At 38.2% G+C, this 21708-nt stretch overlaps 1 protein-coding gene across 3 annotated transcripts in view; it reads right to left on the minus strand.

The window, feature by feature from the left end:
* ABCC4 (ATP binding cassette subfamily C member 4) overlaps positions 1-21708 on the minus strand; it is a 191347-nt gene that overhangs the window by 80706 nt on the left and 88933 nt on the right. For all 3 annotated transcript variants that reach the window (XR_006103129.1, XM_042460587.1, XM_042460588.1), the window contains exon 20: positions 3135-3214. Coding sequence is in view for 2 of the 3 variants with exons in the window: in XM_042460587.1 (XP_042316521.1) it covers positions 3135-3214 (80 nt within the window). In the remaining variant the exon portion in view is untranslated. The remainder of the gene's footprint in view (positions 1-3134; positions 3215-21708) is intronic.

Genomic DNA, 21708 nt, shown 5'->3' on the forward strand with positions numbered 1-21708 from the left:
GGACACTGATTGACACTACTTGACTTGTAAGAACTAGTGGCTAGTCATTAATATTGTCTTCCTAGGAAAAGTACTTAATTAGGAAGTTATCATTCAATTCCATGCATTTTTGACTTAGACTTTTGGTCTACTTTCATCATTCCTTCTATCAAGGGGCAGACAGGAAGAGCTTATCATTTACTTCTCCTGACTTCTTGGCAGAAGGATAGATTTTAAAAAATCAATGTGTTTCCCTTTTAAAAAAAAAACACACTGATTTTTTTTAAAAAATCTGATTTTCTAAAATTTACATCATTTTTTATTTTAAAAATGTTATAAAAATCATAAATTAAATATATACTTTCTCTCTTGACTCTCTTTTCCAACATAACCCAACTTTTATCACTGCATGTCTTTTGTAATTTTTAAGGACCCAAACCGCGGAAAGCCTTGTGAACCTTTAATGACTAACAGATTGCAACACAAAATCACACATCTCCAGCAACACCCTGTCTCAATATTTCTGGAAAATTTACATCAAAATGCATACAACCACATCTGTCTTTCTAGCTACCTGTGTCTCATTTCTTCAGTTGCAGTTAACTTAATAAATATTGATGGATGAATGTAAATGAATGCTAAGTAAAAAGAATACATTTTCAAGTCCACTTTCCATCAAAAGATACATTTTCTATCTTCCTCTGGTGAGGAATCTGATGTTTGCACATAGAACTGACACAGGAAGTCACAGCAAGGGTGCATACTTTACACACTCTTTAACATCCAACTCCAACATAGCCTGAGCCCAAAGAGCACACTGGACAACAAGAATGACATTACGTGTCAGAGGGTTGGCAATGGACACTTCCAACACAATTCATCCTGTGACACTTCTGCTGTAGCATCCCACAAGGAGCCAACTCATCTCAAATTGTCTTTAGTATCTAAAAGAAGCTAGTGAATGGGCTCATTCAATGATATTGAGTGAGGTATCATCACTACAATGCTCTGGTTCTCTATATCTCTCTCTGATTCAGGCGAGGCAGGAGAAATGCTAATCTGTGTCTGGGATCAGTAATGGACTCCATGAGGACCAACAGAGCTGAAACTCAGTTCTGTCAAGACAGAGATATTTTTGGTGGGTGGCCCAGCTTCCAAGGAAGGTAATTTTCCACCCATCCTAGGTGTAGTAAAACCTCCCCCCAAAGAGTAGGTTACAGTCCTAGATCAAGCAGCATTATTAGAGGACAAAATGAGCTCCTTCCACCAACCAGGCACAAACTGAGGCTAGTGCCCTTGGTGCCATCCTTCCTGGCAGAGTCAAACTGGTTAGAGTAATTATGTTCAGACACCTCAAAAATAGACTCCTGGAATGGCCTGTAGATATGGCAGCCTTTGAAGGCTGCTCAGAAAGTAGCAGTGCAATTCACAACACATCCAGAAGTTAATTCAGATCAGGCAAAGGGGCCCGCTGACCCACCTCCTGGATCGCTTCCACTCACAATTTAAAGGGTTGCTGCTTATAAAAACTCATAGATAGTCATATACTGTGACAACCTTTTGAAGGCCAAAGTAAAGCAGGTAGTGAATGGGTTAGCGGCATTTTTCTACTGATTGTGGAAAATGAGCATTGCCTGGCATCTACTCAGAAACAAGTTTGTTGCTGGGCAAATATTGTTCTACTTATCTATATGTTTCCTATCTCTGAATTTTGTTATCCTGTCTTAGGCTGCTGTCTTTGGAGTCAATTGATGGTTTATTATGGACACAACTCATTGCTGGCTTTAATCTCTCAACCAATTTACCATACTGGCTGGGAGCAGCGTGTTCTGGGAAGAGAGTTACTACTTTTCCAAGGTTTGAATCTGCCTTAGTGGAAAACACTTTGTTGAACACTTGCCCTCCCCTATGTACTGCACATCCCACTCTCCTCCAGACCATTCCTTCAATCCTTCTATCGACTTACAAGGAGGGAAGAAGAAGGAAGTCTGATGAAAATGGGGGTGCTACATCTTGTACAAACAGGAAAGCTCTCTTTTAAGGCAAAGCTACCATGGGATATAAATCTGTGTTTTAAATACCCTTTTTGCACACCATCCTGCAAATTTCTGTTGTCTAAAGGCAGTACACAAATTCTTTTTTTTTAACGTCCATAGTGACAGCAATTTCCACAGGGCACCAATTAAAAGAAGAGGAGGAGGAGGAAGTAGTAGTAACAGTGGTAGTTGTATATTAACTGGAGAGATGTTTTAAATCGACAGGCATATTTTGGGACAGATAGGATGCAGCAATGTTTGAAAACATTGGTTTCTGAACTACCATCCCCATAATCTCTGGCTACCCTGTCTGCCAATACTGGGGTTTGTAGTCCCCACAAGTACTATTTCAGTAATCTGAAAGGCGTATACTCACTCCTGTATCATACAAGGAAGACTTACTTTCTCAGCTAAAGTAGAAACATTGTGGACCTCCCAGAAGATCAGGAGAGAACAACCCCTGCTTCCAAAATGCCCTTAAATAATCTATGAAATTTCTGTGCTTTTGTTTTCCAGATTGCTTCCTGAAAAGGATACTAATCCGTCACCACTTCCTTGACACTAACATCTTTTGTGAATAGACAACTCTCTTTTTTGTAGTTATAACATCTTTTCCCTTTTGTTCTCATTACAACTATTATTTTCAGCCCTATTATTGCTAATCTCTTCTTTGTAAATAGCCACACCTGTTTTAATCCAAAACAGTGTGGTAAACATTGACTTCTTTGAGGAAGTACATGCATAATTAGGTTAATCAGTGCTATCTTTTCATGTGAGCTGATTGTTTCTTTACTGTGGACATATTTCATAACACTACAGAAAGCTTGCCAAATGACTCGAAGGCAAACTAGGTGCAATTTAACCAAGTGTGTAAGCTCTGAAACTTCAACATAAAGTTAAGCTTCAGGGAGCCACTCCTACCCACTACTTATTACTCATTTCTCCCTCCCTCCCCCTTATCCTGAATATACCACACTCCCTGTTGTTGACTACACCCTTTTTAAACAACTCCTTTCAATAAATCCAGAGGAGATGCCATTAAAATAGCAAAACATGCACCATCAGTTCTTCAATCCCAAAAGCTCAATATAACATCAGTTTCTACCAATTTGTGATTACCTGTACAAAGTCCAGAAATGTTAATGGAAGCAAGTCATCCAGGTGGCCAATATCTTTGGAGAAACGATTTAGAATTCTTCCTGTTAAAAGAAAAAGCAGCAGCATGATGTGCAAAGTTAAGATTTTATCATTGCTGTGGTTTTGTTTCCCAATTTAGAAGGAAAGAAAAAGAAACATGCAATGTAAACCAAGACATATTTATTTGGAAGTCAGCCTTATTCTGTTTGGCTGGGTTTCTTCCCAATGAAGCGTGCATAAAATTTATAAAATATAGCCAAAGCTGAATGTGGCCCACCACCACTGTTTTTAAGGCCCACAAGGGCCCTCATCTCCAACAACGGTTTCAGTAAATTCCGTAACAAATGGAAGGGAAGAATCTCCCCTTTCCACTGCAACCCCTTAACATTGGACCTCAAAACCCTACTATGAAGGGCTAGGAAAACCAGTTTTGGCAATAAGAGAAGGGAATTCTGTGGTGTGTGCAGGCCCACACATTCAATTTAAGCTATAGTAATTATAAATCAGCATAACAATTCAGTGCTATAAAACAAAAGTATAGGCTGAGTCTCCCTCATCTGATGTCCTTGGGACCAGAAGTGTTTTGGATTTGAGAGTTTTTCCATTTTGAGGAAATCTGCATATACGTAATAAGATGTCTTGGAGATGGGCCCAAGTTTAAGCATAAAATTCATGTCTTTCATATACACTATATACATACACATGGCCTGAAGATAATAATAATTTTAAATAATTTTGTATAAGAAACAGTTTGTATACAGTGAAAGCAAAGGTGTCACTGTCTCAGCCACCCATGTGGACACTTTTAGATTTTGGAATATTTTGGAATTTGGACTTCAGAATTCCAGATAAGGGAGACTCAACCTGTAACTACTATTTCCAGCTAAAATTTAAGGTTTTGTTAAATAAGTGTTGCCCCATAAAATAAACTGCTAATCACTGTATTACAGAAGGTTACATTTCTTGATTCTCTCTTGAATAAGAGCAGAAAAACAGAAAAAGCTTTACGCCTGCCTTTATTATGAGATAAACATAAGCAACATGGAACCAAGTACAGGGATATAGGCTCTGGTAATTCTAAAGACTTTCAGATTTCAACAGATAAAAGACAACACAGTGTTCATGTTATAAATCACTGAAGGTAATGTATTTTGAAAATATTTATCTGTTAACATCTTGCTGATGCAACAAATCCATCAAACAATGCTGATCTTTAGCTCATGTGTATACGTTGTACTAATCTGTTATCAGTGAAGCAGCTTCACTTCTTTCTTAAGTTATAACTTCAATGCAACCCGTGGCCCACACATGTACTTAAAGCCATTTTTTCTGTCCGGTAAAGCTCTCACTGCTCCATATATTGTTGACATGGCAGCCAAATAAATAATAATAATAATAAAGCACTTACATGCTTGTGCATGAGCAATGCACATCTTCTTTTAAAGGAGAATCACATTTCCAGAATTCTCTGGGAAACAGAATTCTCCTTTTAAATATGAGGTAAAAACACAGCACACCTTGTTTTGATTTAGAATTAAATTCAGAAAAAAACAGAAATGTTTTTTCTCCTACTTCTGATTGATGATGCAGTGCCATATTTCAGTAGAGTGGGGTTGGCTGCAGCTCAGTGCAGAATCTAGGGCAGGGGTAGGCAACCCTTTTGAGCCGGGGGCCGGGTTGCTGTCCCTCAGACAACTGGGGGGCCGAAGCCAAATAAATAAATAAATAAATAAAATTTAAAAATTAAATAAATAAATAAGCCAGGACAAATGTAGGACAAAATTTTCAAATGGAGGGCACTTTTTTAATAAAAAAGTGAAGACACTCGAAAAAAATTTGCTGATTTTTTAAAAAATGTTAAGATAAATGCATGTTTCTGAGGCTTCTATAGACAATTGCCCCACCATGCCCCTTGCGCAAGATGCCAAAGGCCCCGGCGGCAATCGGCGGCAGGACCGGGCTGGGGCCGGTCCCAAGGCCTCGCCGGGCCGCATCCGGCCCGCGGGCCGCAGGTTGCCTACCCCTGATCTAGGGGTTTATACACTGGCTTTATAGGAAGGCATTACCGTTTAGCTCTAGCACTTACACAGTGGAATACTCTACAAAGATAGCTTAAATTTTCCCTCAACCACCTTTTGAAGCACTTGCTACGATAAACACTGAATCAGAGGGTGCACAACATGGCTAGATGACAACAACTTCAAGGAAATCCCACTAGTTAATCTCTGCTCAGAATTTCTGCCATGAGAGATGAGCCTAAAGTTTGGTCCTGGTCCCAAAATCAGCAGCTTGAAAACTGTAGCCTAAACCAGACAGTCTGTAGACTAGTTTAGAATAGTTTAGCATTTTTCATGTGCTAAATGATTTATGTTCTTCAGTAAGAATGGCTGGGTAAGTTGAACATGGTGCACCATTTTATTTATACCTCCACCTTACAAGTGCATACTTCTACCTTGCACTGGATAGCATCACACCCATTTTTTTTAAATGTTTCTATTAAACAGAGAAAGTGAAGTATCAGTTAGTGCAGGATTAAGTTTACTCAGTCACTTCTGCAATGTCAGTTTTAAATATTAATACTCAATTGAAGACATGTTTCTGTCAGTGATGTAGGATGAGAAAATTAGCACTAAAACAGTTGTCCCACTTTTAGAATTACCAACTCTTTTTTTTTTAAAGAATATTGTCCTGGGTTTTTGTTCTCCTAATCTAAATAATGTAACAGAAATGGATGTTATTTAGAACATAGGTCTTAAATATTATTAAATATTCCAGTAAAAATAAATCTCTAAGTTCAGCTTTGAATCTCCCACAAGACTCCAACAGTAGATGGCAGCTACTCTCAAATTTACTCAGCTGAGAGAACTGCACATTCTCTCTCTTTACTCCCTACCTCCATTTGGCTTCCTTTCCTCTGTTTCCATTCAGGAAGCTCTGACTTACTGATCTCTCTTGCTGGGGCTTCTGGGAACTGAAGTCCAAAACATCTAGAGGATGAAAGGTTGAGAACTACCATGCACACTGATTATTCAACTACAGTGAGCCCTTGGTATCTGCTAGGCCCTAGGGTTTGGGTCCAAGACCTCCTGTGGATATCAAAATACATGGATGCTCAAGTCCAATTATATACAATGGTGTAGTAAAACGGTACTCCTTATATAAAATGGCAAAATCAAGTTTTGCTTTTGGAACATACATATACCTACACACATTCATTCAAGCCGTGAATGGTTGAATGCATGGATGCAGAATCCATAGATATGGAGGGCCAACTGTAATAATAAATAACAATTTGAAACACACTGTGCCTTTTACTGAACAGCTCCTTATCCAATTCCTTTTTTTTCTTTTCAAAATATTGTCCCAGTTTTTTTATGTAGCATGTAAGATTACAGAGCTATTAAAGAAAACGTTCCAAGTCATATAAACATGCTAAATTGGATTTCTCGACAATTTGAAATAAATTCCAAATGAAAATTTGGGAATAAAATAAAATAAATAAAATCCAAATTAAAATTTTCAAAAAGCCCACATCACAAATATCCCAAAGCTAATTTGTACCACAAGACTGCTGTCTGGGCTCAGAAGAAAGCGGTTTGAAAATGAGAAAATTTGCACTTCCACAAAATCAGAACATGGGTAGGGGTTTAAAAGATAGGAAACTGCAGGATCTCTCCTTTGTACCACAAGACACACAAACCAGAGAAGGTATTTAATATGTGGATTCAGAGAAGGGCAAGTTAGTGGGAAAGAGTCAATATTTCCAATTAAAATGTCTATTTCAATTGCATTTGCACTGAAAGAGAGACATTTTAAATAATTAAGCTAGTATTAAACTGGTGTTTAAAGTAACCTCACACTGAGATATTAAAACTATTATGGGCGAATTGGTACCATTCCTTATTTTACCCCTCTTCCCACCTGTTCCCTGTTTTGAGCTTTGGAGAGAAGGAAAATTGCTGCATGAATTTTTGGGAAGTCCATTTCTCAGCCACCCACCCACCACAAAGAAATATTTTCTTGCTTTCTCTTTCTCCCATCTTTATCATCTTGTTACACTTCCACTTTCCTTACCATAGTGACTGTCACATCGACCCCAGTGAAATCCCAAAGGTCAAGAGTTTTAAAACCCAGTTTCCTGGGACAGATTATGAGCCTTATGCAGCATCCTGTGTGAAACACAGGAGGGCCATCTAAATGCAAGCTGCCCTTGCTACTTTTGGTGTGGATATTGTAGTTTCCCACCTCTGAGGACCAGAAAAAAGTAAATAAGAGTGCTGCAAAATGCCAGGAGAACTCAGCTGTGAGTAAAGAACCAACTTAGAACTGTGGCTCAATTCAGTAATTATTAACTTAATTAATAACTTAAATCTGAAGAAGGTTCATGCTGAACTTAAGTCAATTTTAATTTTAAAAAATTAAAATTAGGGTCATCATAAGTCAGAAATGACTTGAACAACAACAACAACTACAACAACAACAAAAAATCTGGAATCCTGATGGTTAATACTAACTTCAGTAAACCCACTGAATGGATTGCTGAATGGTGGATCAAGTCCTTTCTAGTTTTTGAAGCCACAGAATGTTTAATAGGACAGAGCTAGCATCCTGAACTATGCCAAAAACCAAATGGGTGCCAGCGAAAATATTTTAAAGACATACAAAACATGTTCTAATGAGAAAGCCCTGGACAGTAACCCACCTGCTCTGTCTTGACCCGTGGGACACTATGTCAGCATAAATAACTGTGTTGTAACACAGCAAACTTTTCAAAATGTTCCCATGATTCCAAATGAACTTTGCCATGCGGCATAGGATGTTATTATTTAGACCTCCCAGTTGTGTAGTTCTTTGGATTCAGACCAACTTCTCTAAGCTATATAGGATCCCACACAATATGAATATGCTGAAATGTCATGAACTCTGGAAAAGCTTTGCATCACATCAATGAATCATAGTTGCTCACTTAAATTGCAGAAGCCAACGGTGGTTACTCTCAACTACTTGGGAATTCAGTTTCACTTTGTAATTTGGATACAGGGCCTAGGGCACTGGAGGGTAGACACAACTAAGTAATGAAATCATTCACAAACAATGTCACAAAGTAATTTTGCTCTTTGAAGTCTATCCTGAGAGCATCTTTGGCTTTGTCTCTCAGTTTCTCACAAGTTCCCAGCTTATTCTCCAAAAGGTTACTTAAGGAGTTTTTGAAGAGGAATTTTTGTTAAAAGTACTTTAGAGGCATGTAGTGCAACCCTCTCCATAAAGTTTGTCAACAATTGGAATAAATAAGGTTTATGAGATAACCACAGTAAAAACTGTGTTTTGGCTTTCTAATCCCCATCAAAATTCACAAGAGTGTTGCATAAAGTCATGTCTAAAATTATAATGAAAGGCAGTGTAGTGCAATGGTTGAGAACAGGGTTTGAATCCTGCTGGGAGACTTTGGGCAAGTCACACTGTCTCAGCCTCAGAGAATAGCAATGGCAAATCCCCTCTGAAGAAATATGCAGTACACCCGCGTTATATGTGGGCACACCATACACGGCTTCCAGCATGTGCTGGAAGCCTGCGTCGGAAGAAACCTTGGCATGCCCGGAAGAAGTAATGGGGCGTGTGCCCAGGGCACATCCCGCGCTGCAAGCACAACCCCCATTACTTTTAATGGGGCTCCAGCCAACACGTTTTTCCCTTATGTGGGGGGGGGCGGATCCCCCACATAAGGGAAGGGCACACTGTGCTATGAAAACCCCACAGTAGGTTCACCTTAAGATCGCCGTAAGTCAGAAACGACTTGAAGGTGCAAAACAACAATGAAGAGATAACTGCTATCAAATACCAGAATAATATAATTTCAGTCCAGAGCCAAGCTGGTATCAAACTAGTCAACAACTACACTAATTATTCCACCACATAGATTATTTGTATGCAATATTCCATTTTAAAATAACTACTTAGTTCTCATGGGTAACCAGGTTGATAATCAACTCCAACAAACTGTAGCTTTGGTTCATGGCTTGTGATATCCCATTAAGTAATGTGGTGTTCTTAAAAAAAAGCATTTAATGAAAGATGGGGAGAACAAGTTTAAAAAAGGAAATAGACAAAATCCAACTTTAAAAAAACTAATATGATGCTCTGTAAGAAAAGAAAAAAATCCAACCACTCAAAGGATCTTTTAATCTTACTAATTCAAATGTTAATTTTGGATAACAGCACAGTGGAAGCACAGGGAAAGAATCAGTACATAAATACAATTAAGAAGATGAAACCAGCAGGGATTCAGTGTTACACCTCTTGGAAAACTATGTTCTAGAGAAAGGTAATGAACATCCAAATGATTTCACTCAAAGACCTGAAGTGAACATTTTGTAAATTTATTTATTTATATTTATGAATAAACACAAAGGAAATAATGAAGACCGTGTTGAAAACACCAAAGAACATCAGGAACAGGCTAACAGGACTTTACTGCATGCACAAATGAATGCCCCATTTCTTATTTTAGCCACAAGTCATTTGACTATATCAATCATCAATATGGAGGATCTCCCCCCTTTGCCCATCTGAAGAGACTCTTCATTGGGTTGCAGTGCATATGTCAGATAACCAATATCTGTTAGAATGCTGAAATGTTGTGGGAGGGAAGCATATTAGTAGTAGTAGTAGTAGTAGTATTGAAGCATCAATATCTCCACACTGCCTATGTCTGTGTTACACTAAAGAATGAAATACCTGCATCACACCATAAAGTCACTGACATTTAGCTAACAAGGTTGAACTTGGACCAAAGAAGCTCACTGTGTAAAACTAAGACAGTCACCTTTGCTCATCCCAACCTTTGCTTCATAGAGCGCTGCAACCTCCTCACACAGTCACTGAGTTCTTTCAAGGAAAGGTGGATAAAAGTGTATCTGTCACAAACTGTACGAACCAGATGAAATTACATCATGATGAGAGTTTGTTACATTCAACAGAAATATATGTAATGGCCCAGAAAGTGATCACATTCTAGTATTAGTTCACAGCTTGTGGCACACTTAAAGAACACATGCAATTTCAATGGTTGGGGATCCCTGAAATTACAAAAACAAGAGAGCCATCTCCTATTCATTATTCTTGCCATTTTCATGACAAGACAACCTGACAAATTAAATGCAGATACGTCACTCACAATGTGGAGTGTGTATTTTGCCGTGTAAGTGAAGCAGGGGAAAACAAACAGCTGTTTACAAAGGCCATCATGGGCCAAAACACACTGCAGAAATGATCCAGTTTGAGACCACTTTAACTGCCCTGCCTCAATGCTAGGAAATTCTGGGAACTGTAGTTAAAGCAGTCGCAAATTGGATTATTTCTGCAGTGTGTTTTGGCCCCATGTCACTTATTTCCCAACAACATGTTCTTTATTCTGTCTCTTTACCAAAAGAGTTCAGAAAAGAACATTACTTGTGATGCAAACAAGAGTACGTATTGTAGAGCCATAAGGGCTAATAATATGTTTTAAAACTAAAATCCTTCTTATTTCTTCACTATGCTACAGGTTTGTTTGTGTACTGTTGTTGTTTTTTAAGAAAAACATCCTAATCTCTGTTGCTTACAAAAAGAAAAGAAAATTTCCTAGATTCATACCAAGACATATTTTCAGAGGAAACAATGATTGCTGCTAAAGATATATAATCTTTAGAGTTCTTCAAATTCTCACTACTTTTGCACAATATACATTAGTTTCCATGAGAGATACTCTACTTCTAGAGTTCTGTAGATGTTATTGCATTAAATAACTTAATCAAAATGCACACACTGTACTTAAGATTTCTTCTGAAGTAATTAAACAACTATCCAATGCCAATTAATCATAGCTAAATAAGAGTCTGTCAGCAAAGTGCTATGTACATATTTGGGACTATGTTACAGTCAAATACTTGGCAGTATCTAAGTTAAACAATGATTCATTAAACCTCCCTCTCTATACAATGGTTAGGCCAAACTTGAAGTGAAAGAATCGAAAGTCTTTTGTTCTCCATGAAAGAGACATCAAACCTCAGTGTGTGATATTCTTTTCATACCAAGTCTGTAAACTGCTTTAATTGCATGAATCAGAATGTGCTCAGGTGGCTCCATATCCACTCTTGCTTATGCAGGTGTTTGTTGACATTCTGGAGTGGATGTTCAAACCTTTTCTTCCAAACAGTGAGAAACACCCTTGACAGAAATGTTATTACCTGGCTTTTACTGCCTTAGTCCTCAGTCCTCACAGAGCCAAGAAGGGATGAGGTCTTACCTCAAGACTACTGTATACACCAATCTGTCCAATAATTTACCCACCAATATCAAAAAGGATATTCAGGCCTGATACAGACAGGCCAAAATAAAGCTGCTTTGGGTTTCTTTGGAGGTATGCTGTTTAAATGATGCATGGGTCCTAAGAGTCTGGAAGCTGCGCCAAAGCTGCGCTCAAGTGCTTAGGATTGGAGTGTGGCTTTGGCGCAACTTCCAGACTTTTAGGACCCATGCATCATTTAAACAGCATACCTCCAAAGAGACCCGAAGCAGCTTTATTTTGGCCTGTCTGTATTGGGCCTCAGGCTCCCTTGTGAAAGAGTCCAAGGAAAACTAACATTTAAAACTTGAGTGCCAAAGAGCTTAAGAGACTAATACCTGGAGCAATGGATGCAAGCTACAGGAAAAGAGATTCCACCTCAACATTAGGAGGAACTTCCTGACAGTAAGAGCTGTTCCAGAGTGGAACACACTCCCTCGGAGTGTAGTGGAGTCTCCTTCCTTAGAGGTTTTTAAACAGAGGCTGGATTGCCAACTGTCGGGAATGCTTTGATTTGGATTTCCTGCATGGCAGGGGGTTGGACAGGATGGCCTTTGCGGTCTCTTCCAACTCTACGATTCTATGATCCCATGATTAAAAGAATAAGTAAATCCATCTCTAAATAAGACCAAGTTCAAGTTGTGATAATTCAGCAGTCATATTTCTGGTCCTACGTTTTGTTGAATCAGGAACAAGCCATTTTATCCAGATCCTACAGTTGGCCCTTCTTATACACGGATTTTTTAAACATGGATTCAAGCATCCAGAGTTTGAAACTGTTTAAAAAAAGTATAAAGTCCCCCAATCCGTCGGGGAAAGGGGCGGTGCAGGCTGCCCCAAAGGGGCGGTCTGTATCCCGCCATAGAACTAAGAAAGTTAATCTGGAAAGGCAACAAGCCAAGAATCAAATGGGAAATTTTGAAGGATAGTAAGAAAGAGGGGGCTATGAACTACCAGGCCTGAAACTGTAGCTTGTAGCTTGATATGGATACAGAATTGGATAGAACTAGATAACAAAGATATACTGAATCTAGAAGGATCAGATTTAAGATATGATTGACATGCCTATTTATGGTATAATAAAACTACAGCTAATAAAGATTTATATAATCATCCAATCAGGGAAGCTCTATTGAAAATATTGCTACAGATAAAGAAGAAATTTTATTCTAAAATTCCCACCTGGAAATCGACTCAAGAGGCAGTTTTTGGAATATGAATCACCAAACAGGAATGGATAACATACAAAAAATAATAAAGAAAATGAGTCTGGCTTTAAGACTGCTCCCACCCGGCTTTCCATCAGCCCAGCAGTCAGGAGGAGTGTCTGGCAGCGGTAGGAGCTCTAAAACTGCTCCCGCTCGCCTTTCCATTAGCCTGGGTGCTAAATTTACCATTTATAGCAGATGAAGAGCACTGACCTTCTTTTCTTCTCTTTTGCAACAACCCTAGCTTATTTCAAACAACAAGAGGGATTGTAGCGGATTGATTGATTGATTTCACAATTTCCAAGTAACCTGTTACTATATTGTATCTTATTGTATTTTATTGATTATTGACATCATTCATATTAGCCATTATGATGGACTTGAAGGCAACTTCTCAAGTTGGCCGTCTGTTGAGCTAATTTAACGGCTTATTGTTCTTTGATGTTGGATGGTTATTATTGACTTGATTGATTCTAGCTGTTTTGAGCCTGGCAATGCTAGGGACTATTGACTGTTCTAGGCTTTTTATATTTACTCTCATGTCATTGTTGATAATGGCGGCCAGACTGAGGTTGGCTAAAAAATGGAAAAGCGAAGAACTACCATTAATAGAAAATTGGGTATTAAAATTAATTAAGAGAAATTGATAGATTAACATATATTATTAATAATAAATCATTGGGAAGATTTGAAAGAGAATGGTCCCCAATCTTTCATTACTGGGAAGATATTTGGGGATAAGAAAGGAATGGTTAAAATGACTAACTTAGAAAAATTGAAAGAAATTTACTTGTAACAGTGATGATTAATAAAAAAAACCTTCACCAATATAATAAAGGTGAATTAACAGAAAGCTAAGTTAAAATCAATAAAATTGCACTAGAGAGATACAGAAGGTGGGTCCTTATGGATTTATTGAAAAAACTAGAGGAACAAAGAAATGTTTAGTCACAGAACAATTTAGATGCAAGAAAGCTAAAATAGGGTGTGACCAGAAATGGAAAATGGAAAAGCTAAGATAACAGTAAGAAATTTGTACAATAGAACTTTACAAGTGGAAGTCAAATGGAAATTGATATAACAACTAAATGTAAATATTTAATATGAGCTTTGTTCCTTATTTTTATTTTATGTATAATGTAAAATTAATAAAAATATATTTTTTTAAATAAAGGATAAATAAGTCCCTCTCTAAGTAAGGCCAAATTCAAGTTATGATAATTCAGTAGTCATATTTCTGGTCCAACAAACCATATTTTGTTGAATTAGGAATAAGCCATTTTATCCAGATACTTCTTCTGTCCCTTCTGCATCCATGTAATAATTACAAATCTTCCTTGGTTATAAAAACCACAGCAAGGTCACAACAAGAAACTAGTTTAAACACTTCTTCCCCATTCCAGGTAACAGCATGACCAAAGAATTTTATGGAAGGGGGACCTAAAGGTTTCCACTCAGCAGTACAAGGTGCCTGTTTCCTCATATGCTATTATAGCAGAACATGCCTGTAAAACAGGGATTATAGAGCACCCTTAAAATATACTATGCTTTTGTTGTACAAAGATACTCCAAACTTTAAAATATTAAGTGCACAAATGGGTGTGGAAGAAGACTCCTTCTTCATGCTTGATAATGCTTTAAGAGGATAGCAGTTACCTCCTGTCTCTGCTAAAGTATGACAGAAAATCAGGGAGAAAGGGGGGGGGGGAATCATTCTGTAACAAAACATTTTTATTGCAACTATAAGCATTTTCTAGTGTATCAAAGCAGTGACAAATAAGTGAATTTGCCCATATCAAATGTTGACAGAAAACACACCCTGCAGCAAGACTAGTGAAGTTCAACACAGTACAATCGTTAAATCATCAAAACCATTAAAATTGGGTTACAAGCTCTGAAAGAACGCATGTTTCTCAAAAAAAAAAATTTAAAATCTGGAGAACTGAAAATATTTATATATGCATGTATCTTAAATTGTTGAAAATTACTGATCTCTTCTGGCTTCCTTTCCATGTTCTTAGAAAGAAATGTTTATATATGCCTCTTATCTTTTAAAAAAATATGTCATTAACACTGCCTGTCCATGTATGCTGCTATACAGTTATTACTGGCTTCGCTACAGGGATCCTCTAAGTACAAATAACGAAAATATGCCCAGATTCTCTCTCCTCTCCTCAATATCCCCCAGAGGACTGAAACTGACAAGAACATAATCACTTTCCCCGACTTCTGCAAAACCGGCACCATGGTACCGAGCAGAAGTCTGCTCAGATAACATGCATTTTTCTAAAGTTTCAGCGTGCATGAAGCCTAGGTGTGGCGCTTTGTAACCTAAATTAATTTACTGTTTGAACAAGACTCTCAGACATGCAGTCAGCTACTGAAGGGGCTGGGAAATTGGGGGAAGGTTTGCGTTTTATGTTTTGCGACGACTGGTTTAATTTTTTACCCAATGCAGATACCATGCTAGCAATATCTCCTAACCATGATGCTCAAGAGCATGTGACGGGTTTACAAGAACTCTTCTGACCGCATATTCCTTCCCACTTTTTCACCTCTTCGCTGCACTTTCCTTGTGGTATATCTTTATGATGTCTGTGAATGTGCTGATGATGGACAGCATTAACTAGCATTTAGAAACTAGTTTCTAACCATGGTTTCATCCCTTCATTTCAAATGGGGATGAGTGACACATGGCCAATGGGCTTTCCATGGCACACACCACTCATGGCACCTGGACCATCCCAGACTAAACGCAGCCTCCAAACATTAAAAATTAGGTGAGTCTGAGGAAGGAGAATTTAAAGCAAAGCATGTAGCCTCATTGGGGGGGGGGGGGGAATCAGATTTACCACATTTTTAAAAACTGGAATTGAATTTCTTGTCATTTCTAGTTAAAAAGTCTTTCCTGGGGAGTCATGTCTTCTTATGATATGTCCAAAGTACAACAGTTTAGTCTTTGGCTTCTAGGGAGAGCTGAGGCTTGACTTACTCTAGGACTAATTTATTATTTTTAGCAGTCCACAGTATCTGTAGAATTCTTCCCAAAACCACATTCAAATAAGGAGATGCTCTTCCCATCAGCTTTCTTCACTGTCCAGCTTTCACAACCATACATAGAAATGGGAAAGATGATGGCATGGGCAATCCTAACTTTAGAATTCAATGACACATCTTGACACTTCAGGATCTTCTCTAGTTCTTTCATAGCTGCTCTTCAAAGTCCTAGCCTTCTTCTGATTTCTTGACTGCAGTCTCCATTCTGGTTAATGACTGAGCCAAGGTATGGAAAATCTTGAGCTATTTCAATGGCTTCACTGTCTACGTTAAACTTATGTAAATGATCTGCGGACAATATTTGGTTTTTTAAATGTTCAACTGTAAACTTGCCTTTGCACTTTATTCCTTGACATCTAACCTCAGCAGCAGTCAGCCTGGGGTACAGTCAATGAAGTCTCTTAAAAACAATCAAAAAAGCAATCAAAAACAAAGTAAACAATTAAACTCGAACAAAATAAACCTGGCAATCTGAGAAATCCATCTGACAGATCAAGCTGTGGTCTCACTAGGTTCCTGGGTGAGAAGCCAGGCTTTAACTTTAGACTGAAATAAGGGCAATTCAGAGCCAGCTATACATCTAAGAGTAAGCCCACCTCAAGGGCTCTGTATAATTTACTTCTCCCAGTGATGGGACAAAGAAAATATTTATGATTGGGCATAGAAATATAGGTTATGGCATACCTTTCGATATTGAGGCCCCAAGACATTTAAGGCTTTGTATATCATTACTAACTTCCTGAACACTCTGTAAATTCAGGAACAGCAGAAGCAGGTCCTCAATTATTTGAAAGGATTTGTTCTCTAGGAAGAAGGTGTGGTGAGAGCAAATTAATATCTAAGAAACATTATCTCCTATGCAAGGTTCATATCTGACCAAAGGTCTCTGATTTATTATTTTACTTAACTGGCTTTTTTCAAAAGACCCAGTTGCATCGCTTTGCACCAAGCTTTGGAATCTACAAATGAGTTATTGAACACCACAAAATGTCTAAAAAGGACATGTTTGAGCAAGCAATACTCTTTCAGAGTGAAACTACGTTCTGCTCAGTACAGAAGATATAATTCATATCTTACTAATGGCACACAATTCCAATAGTATGGGGCCTGAAGGTGTGTAGCAACAACTGCCAAAGGTGTAATCTATGCCTCTACAGGAGACCACTGGGGAGCCCTGACATTTGCTGACTCAAGTTCTGTCATGGAAGAAAAGTGTATAAATGGGCTAATTTTTTAAAAAATAAATTAAATTATATACCGATATGTTTAAATCTAGACAAAGGGAATTTTTGTTTACCATTTGAGAAGAGATTCAATAGAACAAACAAACAAACAAGAAACTGGGGAGAGAAACATTTCATCCTAGTCCCAAAATGCACAACCATATGACATGAGAAGAGCAGACAAGAAAAGGATTAAGTACTTTCTTCTTTGTCCATTCAAAAGTGTACTCTTCCCAAGTGGCTTTTTCAAGCAAAAGTTGAACAGTACCATATTTGCTACAATGTGATTCTTCAACATAATGTATTTCCACAGAAATTACACTTAAAACACTGAAATACAGAAGTAAGGTAAAGCTTAAGGCTGACAGCGTGAGTGTGCTTGCATCTGTATGAAATGCATTTCAAGAAAGGGAGAAGGAGAGGGTGAGACTGTCTGTCTGGTACAACTTAACTTCTTTCTTACAAAGCCATCAGCCCCAGGCATCGAAACACTGTTTTGCTTCATCATCAATCTACTGTAGTTTTGTCATTATGAGAATTAATATTCTTCAGTGACCTACCTGGAAGATTTTCTCTCTTTTCCCTTTCTTTCTTTCTTTCTTTCTTTCTCTTTTTTTTCTTTCTTGTTATCTTTTTATAAAGTCTTGTGCTGCCTTTTGATTTATATTCCAATCATTTCCTAAATCATTTTGGTTTTCTTCTCCAGTCAACAAACAATCAGAATAATTAATACCAATTGGCCTCTGGCTCCAAAAACAAGCTTTACTCACTAATCTGAGCACAAAGACTTTCAGTCTTAGAGAGAGAGATCTGTCTGCATTTTTTAAAAAGCAGTTTAATAATCTTTCTGTTTGCTTTTCAGTGATTTTAAAATTTTATCCTTCTCACAGCATACTCAAACGTGCCATTATATTCACTGACAATCATAATACTGATTTTTATTGATTTTTGTTCTGATACTTTGTAACTGCACCAAGCACCATGCGTGAGCTATATCCTGCTAATGTTGCTGTCCTTAAGTAAAAATTTATTACAGTAGTACAAATTAACTAAAATAGAATGCAACTTCCTCACTCCAGGTGACCAAATGTTTAAAAATCATCCTATAGCATCCTATGAAATGAAATGTCCACCTATGTCATTAGGTAGTATTCAAAGACATAGCTGTTTTAGTCTGTTTCACCATAGAAAGATATAAAGGAATCCTGAAACAACTTTCAGAATGAGAAAAAATGTTTCTAGCAAAAGTTGATGTGGACTCCAGTTTTGTGGACTGGAATCCACAAAAACCTATGCTGAAAATGTCTGTTTCCTTGTTAGTCTCATAGGTGCTACAAGGCTCCTTTATATGGTTCAGTGATCAATGACCAGAGCTCTGATCCACAATGCTTGTTGAACTCTGCCAAAATGACCCACTGATGGAGAAAAGGGGAGCAGACATTTTTGCCAGGTCTCCTTCAATCCTGCCCTCTGTTCTCCAAATGCTGCTCCAGAGGTTCAAGAGAGCAGCATGGGAGGAGACGATGGGAGAAGATGGAAATAACAAAAATTACCTGCCAATAGATTTGCTTCATTCAAAGAAGATCTTCTTCTGGATCTCTAGATCTTCCATGCAAGGAAGGCCAATCCTGGACACAATCCAGAACACTTATTCCAAAACAATTATTCCCTGTAATCTCTGTACTCTACACATTTGAGCCCATCTTGTACAGCTGGAACATCTGCAATTGGGGCATCTTGCTGGTGACTCAAATCCCACATTTCAGAAGCCAAACACAAATGATTTTGTGGAAATACTTTTTGTTTTTTATCCCTTTTAGAAAAATAGCAGTATTGTTCAGATGGGAATCAGATAAACAGGGAAGGGAATAATAATACAAAAATAATGTAATCATAAAAGCATTAAAAGCCCTTTAAATTGGTTTAAAATAATGACAGGAAACAAAGAATTGTAATGCAACTTAGATTAAATTTATTTATTTCATTTATATCCTCCCTCTCTCACAAAACCAGCAATCAGGGTGGCAAAAAAAATAAAATCCAAATGAAAACAAAAATACAATTATACATGAAAACAGATTTTTTTTTAAAAAAACTATTCAATAAGGAGAAATAAGAGCAGCCAAACAGATATAACTATGCCATGTGCCTATCTGAGGAACAAGTCTGCCTATTGGAAGAAGGCAAACAGAGAGGTAGTCAGTCTAGAACCCCTCATCAGGGAGTTTCAAAGCCCAGGCACTGTAGGCCCATTCATTCCTGGTTACCACTTGTTTTGCAGCAACTCAGTTTAGAGGGGGGGAAATCATTTTGTTTTTGTTATTATTCAATAACTAGGAGTGAGAAAGGAACACTTACTGATCTATTGCAGTTCACCTAGGGTACCTTCAAGGAGGTACCTTCTCATGGGAGTCACAACAGTATTCCCCATGTGGCCAGATTTCCCTTTCTGTTGACTTTTGGCCAAGCTGCTGGTATTTGGTGAAGCTTTATGAACAGTGGTAGTCCTGGGTGTTGTGGGGGCAAAACTGCTGTATTTGATGTGAGCTATTTTGGGCCATCTGAGCATCAGAGAAATCATCTAATTTTTTTAAATGCAGGGCCTAGGGGCTTTGCAAGGACTTCAGAAGAATTCCAGATGCTTCCAGAAGGGGCCCTGTGGACCATAAGTGACCAACAGGCCACACTTTCCCCACTTCTCGCCTAGAGAATTCATCTGTCTTCTGCTTACATATACTAATAGTGAATACAATTTTGCATACCAGAGCAGCACCATTAATACACAGCACAACATCACCTCTTGGTTCTATGTGAATGCAAATGCCCCGGAAAAAAACAAAGTCTTAACAAATATCTTTCCTCGCTGGCAACATAAAACAGCAAGACATCATGAAAATTGTCATGTTTTACTAAATGTGCACAGGGTGAATCTAAGTGTGCTGGAGTTTGGGGACAAAGCAACACTTTTATACAACCAAATCTAATCCTCTTTAACTGTAGCATGGACGAGAAGGGAATGAATTTTAATTGAAGAAAACTGGGCCACAACTGGAACATCAGAATGCAGTGGGCCCTTGATATACGCGGGAGTTTGCTTCCATCCCCACTCCATACCCAATTCAATATGACAGTCATTACTGTATTAAAGTCAGACTTCCGGGTTGGGACATGGCACCTCACTGAACGAACTCCAGATAGATTTATAATAATGGGATAATTTAAATGAATTTAACCATATAAAAGAAAAATAATTTTAATTAATATCAGCCAAAGTTCTATTTCGAAACTTGCAAAGAAAGACTTGACAGCACACAACAACAACAACAACAACAACAACAACAACAACATAATAATAATAATAATAATAATAATAATAATAATGTAACCTATTTTATGCAATGTAACCTATTTTACATGCATGGAGATAAATACCCTATGTGTTTTAATGTTTATTTATGTATTTATGTATTTTCCTTTTTATGGCGCATTACAGACCGCCTAAAAGCAGTGGTCTCCCGGTGGCATCGGTTTCTGCGTCCGGGAACCACAGTGGCCAAACCGCGCAATTCCCGGGCGTAGCTAAAAAGAACCGCCAAAATGGCGCTTCTTTTTGCACCCTGGAAGTGGCGCCGCGAGGTGCTAGTTGCGCACTCGTGGCGTCACTTCCATCGCGTGACATCCAGACGCTATGCATCCGCGACGTCAACATGGCCTCCGTGTGGAATGGGCACCGCTATTTTGTGCGCGCTCTGCGCGTACTAGGGTTAGGGACGCCAGGAAGTGACGCCTCTTCTTAACCCTAGTACGCGCAGAGCACGTATTTCATGCCCGTCTGGAACGGGTCTATGCCACCTTTCTCCCAGAAAGGGACCCAATGCGACTCAGAAATAAAGCTTTTGAAAAACCCTTCCTCCTTCTCAACCTGAGAAGTGGCCCACTCCTGTCTTACATAAAAATAACCAAAACGTGATATTGCTAGTTTTTTCTCATTTACTCATTTTTCTCATTTACTCTTTTTTCCTCACTTACTCGTTATGAACTAGTGTCTTTCTAGAGAGACTAGTATGGCACCTGTGTTTAAATCACAATGGACGAGTGAAGGTTTGCATAGATTTCCTGTGTGCCCAATGGTTCAATGGTAAGTTTATTCATGTTTAGAACTAGTCACTAGCACCAGACTATCACATCTTCTTTACTTTCTTTCTTTCATTTTCTGTGCTTTAAAATGGAATGTTAGTGTTTGTCACTATTCATTTTCTCCAAGATGCTTAATTACACTGTTTCTCTACCACCTGCTTTGCTCAGATGCTTTATTCACCACCAAGCTGTTCTAACAAATATCTAATATTTAGCTTCACAGGAAAAGGAGGCATCCTGGGATTAGAACAACTGGGAAGCCCCAAGAGGTACACTATGAAGACTAAGAATGCAAGTGAAACTTGTCTTGCATATGAAAGAACTACGAAACTACACATTTCAATGCAAAAACCATTGGTGATTTAAAGAAAAAACTGAAGTTGTGAAAGAAGGTTTAAATAAAAATTGTAGAAGTCAGGAGATCTCTTAATCACTACACTTGTCCCTCCATATTCACTGGGGTTAGGGGCACAGGACCCCTGTGAATGTGGGAAAACCGCAAATAACAAAAACACCATGTTTTTACCTGTGAGAACACCTCTCTGGGAATCTCTAGGTCCTCCAGTGCAACTATGTGGTCAATATCTGCCAGACACTGACCACAGAAT

This window comes from Sceloporus undulatus, chromosome 3 (genome assembly GCF_019175285.1).
Source record: "Sceloporus undulatus isolate JIND9_A2432 ecotype Alabama chromosome 3, SceUnd_v1.1, whole genome shotgun sequence".
Lineage (NCBI taxonomy): Eukaryota > Metazoa > Chordata > Lepidosauria > Squamata > Phrynosomatidae > Sceloporus > Sceloporus undulatus.